The 11,096-nt window shown below is 38.6% G+C and overlaps 1 protein-coding gene across 1 annotated transcript in view; it reads left to right on the top strand.

Annotated features, from left to right (window-relative positions):
• Positions 1 to 864: 864 nt before the first annotated feature.
• The window catches only part of LOC117210888 (zinc finger protein rotund-like), a 242,810-nt gene continuing 232,578 nt past the window's right edge, over positions 865 to 11,096 (top strand). Inside the window, exon 1 of the mRNA XM_033454511.1 lies at positions 865 to 2,773. Coding sequence (XP_033310402.1) covers positions 2,597 to 2,773 — 177 coding nt within the window. The 5' untranslated portion in view covers positions 865 to 2,596. The remainder of the gene's footprint in view (positions 2,774 to 11,096) is intronic.

Below are 11,096 nucleotides of genomic sequence, written 5' to 3'. Positions count from 1 at the left end.
GCTTTGTGAATTTTTCACATTTTTGCGCCTGTGCATATCTTTAGTAATATTAGGTCGGTTTTACTGCGTGTAAATTACTTAGAATCGTTGGATAAACGACGCGACGAGAAAACCTAGTTTTTATGCAGAATATTTGCTTTTGTTTTTCTTGCTTCCGCGAAAGAGATCCAATGAAGTGATTCATTCTCGGACTCTGATATTTGACATTTTCCCAATTAATGGCACTATATATATCCTCTGATAAACGTGAAATTCTGATGTAAATTAAATCGATAAGTTGTAGATATTTCCGCGGAGAAATAGATGTTTCTTATTATACAACACTCGATAATTGAGTGTTGTCTAGATAATTTCAAACCTTTATTATTATACCTTCCTTTAAAGGAAAATACTTCTGGTATACGTGAAATCGATGAATTATAATATTTTTTTTATAGAAAATTAGATACTTCCTTATTATAGAACACTGTTAAGGATAGTTGTACCTATATATTCTAGATAATTTGCTAGGCTTTTATTATTACACGTTTGCCACTCTCCTTTAAAGCTTTAAGGTTTCCATTAAAAGGAATTTTAAACAATATTGCAACAACCGCCAATATACTGTAACAATAATACATATTCAGCGACAGGAGCGACAAGGAAGGAGCTAATAGGAAAGAGAAGGGGTTAATAAGAGAGAGAGAAAACCCGCCCGTTCCCCCACACTGCCTCCTAATCCCACCGCGGCGGCTCGTTACCCCCACCTTAATCCACGCAGCACGAGCGACTCGCGATGTATCGCGAGGGGCAGAGCCGAGGGCGGCCGAATGAAACCGAGGGCGGCCGAACGGTTGTTCGAATCGCGACTCCCGCGTCAGTGCTGCAACCGCGTCCGCGGTCCACGGTTCACGATTTCCGGGCCCCGCCGGTTCTGTTTTTTCCTCGCTCGTCGCAACGCTAGAAAAAAAGAAACGTACGATCAAAGGGTGGTCTCCGTTTTCCAGGAGGAGACGCGTGCTACCTGAGCACCGAGGGAAGTTGGTCGATCGACAGAAGAAACGAGAGGAAGCCGGCGAGAAAAAATCTCGGTCGCTTTTCCGGTGGCATCGTTTTCCCGCCACTTTTCGTCGCCGGTAAGATGGCCGCGGTTGCGATACCACCCTCCCTGCGGATTTGGGCGTTCGAATCTCTGACACAGTGAGCCAAGACGATCATTGAGACGAAGTGTACTGCAACGAGGAAGAGTAGAAGAATACTTGAAGAACAGGTGAATGGTTCCGAGTTACTGTTATCATGAAATGCAGCAGCCTCGATGCATGGACCGTTGTACAGGAGGTGGTTGTCGTTTCGACGGTAAGCCGGTAGGGTCTTCGAGGAATCTCGCGAGTCATCCTGCGCTTCCTGGCACTCGAGGAACGCGATCATGGAACGTACGAGCGTATATACCGTGCTGAAGCATACCGTGCGAGCTTCTAACCTATAAAGAGTGACAGTCGATGTTGACGCGTTGAGGAGGAGTGCGATGACAGTGGGGAGCGGAGTCCAGCTGTCGACGGAGCCGATCACGGGGACGTCATCAGAGAACGTAAATTAAATAAAAGTGCAGTTTTGTCCGAAGTGCAATATTACGAATACCGCGACTAATTATTACAATATTTGTGCAATAATCTCCACGTTCGATCGAGACTTTTCGCGAGAAAAGTGCGAATCGATTGTGTATACGCGTACGTGTGACATCGAGGAAGAAAGAAAAAGACAGATATAAAGGGACATATAAGTAGAATAGAGAAAAAGGATAGTAGATAATAATCTAGTCATCGACCGAGGAACGATATTTTTAAGGTAAACGGTTTTCGCTAGTAGAGACTCGATCGAAGGCCGCGAGCCAATCACGCACAACGCAGGAGAGAGAGAGATAGGACGGCGAAAACATTAGGCCAGTGCGGTTCACCCTTGACGCCGTCTGTAACCGACACGGTGTGTTTACATCGTGCACGAAGTTATCCACAGTTTCGGTTCGGTTGTTCACAGCGTAACACGTAGTGTTACAATGGCAAATTAAATATACGCGATTATATATATCATATATATCGAAACAGTGCGTCTCATAATATCACGTATCGCGTGTTGGAATCGAAAATTCCCATAACGCGTGAAGTAACCGAGATGCGTGGAAAAGGGACGCGACACTCTATATCGGAGTCCAGTGAATTTTCTTAGATACTTCTTAGAAGATACACTTGCTAGTAATTGTGTAGCTTTGAGAAGCTACTGTTTTCTACATATAGAGGAAGAGAAACTAAGGAAGAAGGGAGAAGCTGTACTTATTATCCGTATTTCTGGTTTCGAGAAGAAACAGACGGAGAAAAGGAGAGAGAAGAAAGGCGACGATTACCAGCGTTGGTAGAAATCTACGTGGATCAGGTTGCATCTGAAAACGGTCGGAGGTAAAAATCGGTATCGGAAGTGCGGCCAAGTGCTCGCAGTGACGTAAGAAGGAACCGTGGCGCCTCGGGACTATTCTACGGTGCCAGACGAATTTTTGATCAAGCGAAATCGTGTGTTTGGACGCGGATACGCAATCAGGTGACTGTATAAGGTGTTCTAGTGAGAAATGTATCCGTGGTATCGGGACAGCGTTGCCGCGGCGGCGGCAGCCGGCCTCGGAGGACCCGTCGGAGTCGTTGGTTCCGGGTTCTGCTCCACCGGCCCAGGACAAGGCGGCACCACTATCAAAACCGAGACCGGATATTCGGATTGCATGCTGGCCCTCGACTATGTCCAGAGTAAGGTAAGTTCAATCAATTTTCATATAATATTATATTTCTCTTTTCTTTTAAGTACTTGTTCTACTTTTTTTTTTTCAAATAGTAGAAACTCCGATTTCCTATGGTTGACCCCCTGAGCGTGGAATTCCCTCGTTGTTTATAAAGGGTTTTTAATGATTTAGTCGAAATTAGCGTGTAATATTTAGTAGAGATTCTTTCTTAAAAATGGCGGTGAAGTTATGCAATATTTTTTCATTATGGAGACACGATGGAAACAGTAAGATATATATTTATAGATAGAGTTCTTAATTGTGTATGGAATTATCTGTTCTATCGTTAATAGAACGTTTTAAATGAATCAGTAATTTTACATCGATTAAATTATAAAATACCGTTTCTGTATGAACATTGAATAAATACAGTAAAAATATGCAGAATTTGTTCTTAATCGAGGACTTCGATAGAAGCTGTACGTTCTAATGTTGCAGTGACACGCGTTGATAATTGTACAACGTTTCTTTATGAAAATAGGAAAATAGGATAGACATATAGAGTGGTTCTTATTAATATTTGAATAGGATTGTACTTGAGCTATTATTGCTCTCTATATTTAATCGTAATTGAGCGAACAAGAGGGTAAATTAGCAGAAGAAACTATAGCTTACTCACAACTTGAGATTTCTTTTCTGAAGAATATAAAGGATAAATAAATATAGAAAATTTGCCTATCCTTTCTTTTTCTTACGTTTTAGAATTCTCGCTGTGTTTACTTTTTAGATGTGTTTCGATACGAAAGTCCAGGACTTTAACCTATTGTTTCTTCGTAGTGGAAAGTAGTTATGAAGCTGAGGCAACGTACCGATGTTGATGTTGATGTTGCTCGTTTCCTAGAAAATCAGAGCGTCTCTCGAACCTTTATCTCTAATCTGCAACAATATAATAACACGACACAGCAAATTAGTTTAGGTAATAAATATTCACAGGCAAATGTTCTTCCTGAATTTTATTATTCATTCAGAACGTGTGTAATTTTATACATAGAATTTTATTAAACCTTCGTAGAGCATCGAGAGTCGATCGAACGAGTAATTTTTAATTGCTATAAAAATCGAAGATTTTCAACTTGTATATTCAATCGTGCTTTGCACAGAATAAATGAATGAATTCCACGCTCAAAGGGTTGACCATTCGCAGATGAGTTAGCCGATGGAAGAGAAGCCAAAAATTGAGCGTAATCGGTGAGAATTGAATAATAGTAGGTTTCAAACAAGATTCTGAATGAAACAACCCTTCTTAAGCTTTCCTGTTTCACGCGTTAACTCATCTGCTTGGTTTTTATCAGCCACGCTTTTGGAGCAAGGTTTTTAACAGCATAAAGAAATTCTTGGAACATACGTTCTTTTTCGAGCACCTGTTATTATTCAACTCCAAACGGTGTTTATATACATACATTTAGAATTATAGCATCGATAAATTACTACAGGCAAGGGAATTTTAATTTCAGCTTGTTAATTTGATAATTTGTTGCCTATCAACGCTGCAAGCCATAGAAAAAACAATAGTTTTAGAAAATTAATTAATCGCAATTAGCGAGATCGATGAACGTGTACAATGATCAATCGTATCGCGATAACGAGATAACAAATTTCTAATAACGAACGAATTAATTATTAATACGAATAACTGGAACGGGTGGAAATTTGTAATTTGCCGGATAAAATAAAATCCGAGATTATTAACAAGTTTGCAAAAAGGAACGACTAATATATTCTACCAAGCAGTCAATTTTATTTTATATTTTCGAAACTAAAGAAATATTCAGACATTATAAACATCACTTTATAAACACACGTATAAAATACAATATGATCGTATTTTCTTAAGAGAACGATGTTTAACATTTCCTGCACACCTTGTCTCTTACATTCCTATCAATTACCTAAAACAATTTAACGATTCTCTACAAATTCCTTACGAATTCTGACATCTATTGTATTGTCCCTTTTTTTGAAAAGTTATTCGCTATACGGTCAAAGTCGGTTTGTTTGTCCATCGGTTGCTTTGTTTTTGTTTCACCTTAGTTCGATACCTCTTCGATTTATATTCTTTGTTCGAAAACAGACGTATCGCTGGCAGGAAGCGAATTCGCTCGCTTTTGGTTTCTCCGTATAAACAGTATGGTTGATTCCACGTTTGATTTATTAAGAGGCGATGCTGCGAATCGCTATGGAATCTGTGCGTTTCATTTTTCCCGTTACTGAGCGCAATATCGTTTCTCGGTAACGAATTCCCATACCAAGGTGCTTGTGCAATCGCGAAGAAACGAAGGGCAGGCATATACAAGGGAAATCCATCGTTTCGTTGTCGAAGCTAGCGGAATGTTTCACATTGTTCAGGAATCCTCGATTCGAATACTCGGCTCTTGTATCGATAAATTGTCTCGTTAGATATTGTACGCTGTGCCTTCTTTGTTATTCGGAAATATCCCGTACGAATGTTTGGAGAAACATTTTAATGTTATTGTTTCTTTCCTGTAGAGAGATAGCTGCTTCTTCATGTTGAATGAATTTTAGAGAACATTGGGAAATTTCGCGCTCGTTCCTTTCTTTTTCTGTGAAAGGTACTTTCTTGTTCTCAATACTATGTTGTCGAAACACTTGGCATCGTTGTGAAAAAATTTCTCTAGTAAGTCTGGTAGTTTGACACTTTTCAAAGGATCGGTCAAGCTTTGCAAGTAGAATACTCCTGAAAATGTGTGAATCGTTCGTTCAGAACTTCGCAGAGTAACAGAAAATTTGCCATTAGCTTCCTTCTCCTATTACAATTATCTTTTCCTGTCGAATTTTATCTTCTAAAGGTATAGCGAATTGTCGTTAACATTTTGTATGCATATTACTTGTGAATCGATCGAATATGAATATTCTTGAGTCCTCTGAATCGCTCAGAACGATACAAAACTTGCCGATAGATTTCCTCTTTTCATTTTGCACGTGGAATTTTAGTTTCTTTAAAGTATAACGAATTTTGCGTGCATCGTACTCCAAGACGAATCGTTCGAGCATCCGAAATGATATACCGTTGAGGACGTGTAAATCGTTGGTCGGAAATTACAGCGTTCTGACGCTAAAAACAGTAAAATCGATGGGACGATGAAACGTTAAAATGAATGGAAGCAACGCTTTCAGTGCATGAATTCATTTGGTCGCAGAAAACGTGATTATCTCAGAGGCGTTATACAGTGTAAATCAAACGCAATTAGAAAATCAATAGCCATTTTCTAAATTGAAGTATTGGAACTTCTCTTTGCAAGTACTGCAAGTTGCTCTTAAATCATCCAGATTACACTGCACTCGATAAAGTAGCTACGATAGTTTCCAACTAATTCGCGTTATAGTTTATTCTAGTGCCTATAATTCTTATTCCGTCGCTGAAGTCCTTTCCTTTTAGTTATCCTTCGAACATAAATTTTAATACAAACATCAAACAGTGATTTATTTGAACGTCCTGTTTAACGAAACGAGTACACTGCTTTGTGACCAGCGTTCCCAAGGAGAATTTATTCATCTTTCTTCCAATTTACTTTTCATCGAAGCTTCGTATTTTCTGATTAAATAGACAACCTTAGAGTTTTCTTACAAGAAGGTTATAGCACAGTTGGAAAAGGTTTGAACGAAAATCTGATGAATTTTTCAACGGATCGTAAGCTCGACCGTTGCGAACGTCGTTTCACTTAAAAGTTGTATTTCTAGATATTATTTTGCTTATCACTGGATATAAAAGAAAATGTCTCTTCGATCGAAAGCAATTTTGAATTTCGCTGCACGAAGTTAGAAACAATTTTTGCTACCTAAATACTCGCGCGAATGTTTCCAGAAATTTGGAGCTTCGATGTTTATTATCGTTTCGCTTTGGAGCCTTCGCGTCGAATGAATTTCGCAGGACGTTAGAAAATATTTATCCTGCGTGGTAGTTGTACGCCTTTATCCTTCCCGTGGGAACGAGCAACCATAATCAACCTGTAATTTATTTCCTCGTGGCCGAAGAAAAATCCGGTTGGAGAGGAGTCTCCAAAAAAATAGGAGCGCGAAAATTATGCATCGTTCATTAAGTCTCTGTTTGAAAGTTTGAGCCGGTCCTGCGACGTTTCACGAAATAACACGGGGTCGTTCACCCTCTCGGTTTCTTTCCCTGATGTGTCGCGCACCGTTGAAAAAAAGAAAGAAAAAAAAGAAAAAAAAAGCGGGGACGACTCGCGTCCAGTTTTTACCATTCGCAAATTATCGTGCTGCCCGAGACAATAATGGCATTGTACGTCTTCGAAGACGAAGATTAATATCGAGATTATCACGCGGTAGCAGTGAACCTGATACTTCGAATGTTAATCGCCGGACATTCATCGCGTTGCACCGAGTTCCGCGTGCTATTTTGCATCATTCCGCTGGAATGAATGATTGCGCCGTTTCTGTAATTAATGTCGTACAATATGCAGACGACAGAAACGCCGTGAAATGTTTCTCGATCGCGGCTGATAGGCAACTATTTTCCATCCTCATCGCTCCAGTCTTCCGCTTTGGCATTTTTCATCTTCTGAAATAGACAAATTTGGAGGACTTGTAGTTTTTCTTTTCTTCCGATTAGATCTGTCGTACGTACAAACCGCTTGGACGTTTCGAGATTCGTATGTGACGTACGATGTAAATATTCGGATATTCGAGGATTTTCATGGCGAACGGTCGCACACGAACCGATAGCGAAATTTATAGAAACTTGATGAAGATAAACGTATTTGCAAATGTACACAGCGTACATGAAAGTTTAAATATTCGAAGATTTCTGCGAACGATAACGCGGAAATTAACTCACAGCGACGTTTATAAATAGAACGGACGAAAAGATTAGAATATCTTAATTGATAGATTTACGCAGGATGTAGGAAGCAAAATTCTAAATGTAGCGTTCGAAGATGTCTATAAAGAATCGCAAGACAGAAATAGCAATGTAAAACCGATTATAGAATGGTTACATAAAGAATAGAATATCTTAAGCCTTTTATTCTCACGCTGTGACTACATTTTCCGACGATATATATTTAGAATCAGATAGATCGCGAATTGTTCGTTTAGAATTACAGATAAGTTCTATCTCGTTTGTAAATAATTTGTCCCCTTTCTCCACACGAAAATGATTTAACGACTCGTTTAGTTATCGTCACGATGAAAGATTTCGCCAGAAGAACGAAAAGCCAAGAATTAGAATATTCCAAGCTTCCTAACGCGAGAGACAAGAACAACATTAATTCCCAACGACTTCCTCAAAATAATTCCTCAAATTATCCTTCGATTTATTCCACCGAATTTATCGCAAATAAACGGAATCACCGTCAAACTGAAATGTTATACAAATTAAAAGCATAATTCCTATACCTTGGAAAGATAAGAAGAACTCGTAGAAAGGATCTTTCATTGGGAAGAAAAGAGAAAAAATATGTGTAGCCGGTCTATCAATTACCCAACCGTGTTGCCCGCGAATTCTTCCACTTTCCGTCAACGATTCCGCAAACGTGGAAAGAAGTATTCGAAAAGAAGGTGTTCGCCACACTCTATGGACAGCGTTGTTCACGGCTGAGGTGGTTCGATCGCCGTCGAACACGATGCTCGTGTCGTCGATTCGCCAGCTACTTTGTAATTAATCGATTCGCCTATGTACTATCGCAGGATTTTTTCGCTTGTTGCACGTTGTTGTTGAAAAACGTCTGTGCAACCGGTAACTGTAGTAAGAAAATAATCCGGCGTGTCAACCTGTGAAAATGATTTGCCGGTAAAAAGTTGCGAACGATCCTTCGCAGTTAGCTCGGTTGCATACGGTTTTTCGCCTGACCAACTAGAAAGCGGCCATTTTTTCTCCATTTTTTCTCCGATAGGAATGTAACGGTATGTGGAGAGCAGGAGTCGTGGAAATTGATTAGAAGCGGACTTGGAATTTGCACGGATCTTTGTTGCTCCTTCGCTTTTTACGAGACCTGAAAAGATCGACGAAGGTGTTGCCACCGGCTGATACAATGGAAGGTCACTTTATTGAAGGATTTTTATCCTTTCTTGCATCTCTAATACTTTCCATCTGGCTTTTCGCTATTTTGCTATCGTTTTATGAAAAATATCGACGGAATTGTAATATGGAACTAGTGAACGTTACTTAAAAAATAATATTCTCGTTGTTGAATGTACGAAGATTTTCACGAGTAGGATTTTTATCTCCTTTTGTATCTTTTAACCGGTTTATACATTTCGCTATTTTTTATCTGGCTTTCATATTTTTATTATTATTTCGTGGAAAAATTGGCGAACGTTGAACGCTAGCGAATTTCATTTAGAAGATAATATCCTTGTTATAAGCTGTTCTCCTATGCATGAAGGATAAATATTTCATATCGAATGTGAATAAAAGCCAGAATATCGCCAGGATGCACTTTACCCCGTCGTTGGATCGTGCGCTTAAAAAATAATTATACGGTTTCGCGTGAAGTGCAATGTCGCTGGAATAGATTCAATTCGTTAAGGTAACACAATGATTTTTATTATAGCACAGACGCATAATTAGCTTTAATGTCGATCTAACGCGATCGTTAATAATTAACGACGATAATTAAATACCGGCAACATTGATTGTATTCTATTATCGATCATAATTCCAAATAATTAATCGATTTAAATGATCGACAGATAACACCTTTACGTCGCACTTTTTTCTGCCCGCGCCTTTACGTTCAATGATTTTCTTTGCCGATATTTTATGAACAGAACGTTTCTTTTGTCCTTTTTCTCCTATCGATTCTGTGCTTAAACAACGCTTCAATTAACGTATTTGGTGGCAAAAGAAAGAAAAAAAAAAGGTGTAAATTGCTGTGAAGTCTCTCCGTTTTCCTTTTGCGAGCGGTTTACAAGAAATCTCCGTGAAGTGACAAAAACCAATACAATGTTGTAATTCCAAACGATGTTTCTTTTTTGTACGTTGAAAAAAAGAGTTAATAACGCATATGTAACAGTTTTTAATAGAGCATGTTTTCCTACTTCAGTTTGATTTTTTTCCTCTCCCTCTGTTTATCGTGACAGTCGTACGAGCGCGATTAAGAGTTAATTTTGGAGCGGAGCTTTTTTTGCATAGGCAGCGCGGGTAATTACTTTTTCTGACTTGTTCTAATTAACAGTTACGGCTGTTATTAATTCATAGGTATATAAATATATCGATATTACAAGTTTTATGCACGGTTTTCACTATGAATTATATAATTCAATAATTTCTTTAAGTTTCCCGATATAATTTTTTTCAATACAAAGGAAGAATTTGTTCGATCCGAAGACCATGAATATTCACGAGGCAGAGAATTATCTTCTTGATGTTCATCGAAACAGACACCGAGTTTCCGTTTATTATTAGGTTGTGCGAAAAGTTTCTTTCGTTTCGTAAGGTGATAACAGATGAGCAACAATTTCTGTTTTATACTATTTTTATTTCTATTATCATGTTCGTGCATAATTCAATAAACTAATGCAAAACAAAAAGCATTGTGCGTGTATTATTTCCTTATAAAACGAAAGAAACTTTTCGGACAATTCACAGCATAGAGAATTTTAACCTAACGATATGCTTTTTTTTTATTTCTGTTCGTTCGTTGCTCGTAACGTAAATGCTCGCGCGTCGTGAAATTACCTGCGACGATGGAATGGCAAGAAAAATTAGGAAATCGAGCGAAACTGGGTTAAACCGCGCGCCGTTTGAATCAAGAATTACGAAACGCGTTGCGTCTTTCGCGCATCCTGCAGCTCGTTTTAGCAAACAAACTTTCTTTTCCCTTTCGTCAAGCACGCTCATTAAAGTCCTTCTTCCCTACCAAGTTGTTGCAAGTAGTCGCTTACTACTTAATTACGTGCACAGGATTTGCGCGGCGTTCAAGTCTCTTCAAAAATAATTTCTTTCGCGATAATCCCCCGTCTTTTACAAATAATTCTCCATACCGTTATTTTCTTCATTATTTTTTGGTTTTTGTTATTGCTAAATGATAAATCTAATTTTTCTTCTACGACGTATTTTCTGACTTCGTACGAAGGGAGCATTCGCAGTACAAGACAAGAAGCAAATATTAGGTTGTTCGAAAAATTCCTTTCGTTTTATGAGGAAATAATAAACGCACAACTTTTCTTTTAGATTATTTTGTCGAATTACGTACGATCCATTTTGTGCTGTTGAGATAAACAACGCGACATTTCACAGACTTGGTTTCACGTTTGTTGTAAAAAACACGTTTGCGAAAGAAAGACACTTTTTTGGACAACCTAATACATATTCAGA

The sequence above is a fragment of the Bombus bifarius genome, unplaced genomic scaffold (genome assembly GCF_011952205.1).
Source record: "Bombus bifarius isolate JDL3187 unplaced genomic scaffold, Bbif_JDL3187 scf7180000007966, whole genome shotgun sequence".
Lineage (NCBI taxonomy): Eukaryota > Metazoa > Arthropoda > Insecta > Hymenoptera > Apidae > Bombus > Bombus bifarius.
The sequence above is the reverse complement of the archived record's forward strand: the minus strand, read 5'-3'. Positions and strand labels throughout refer to the sequence as shown.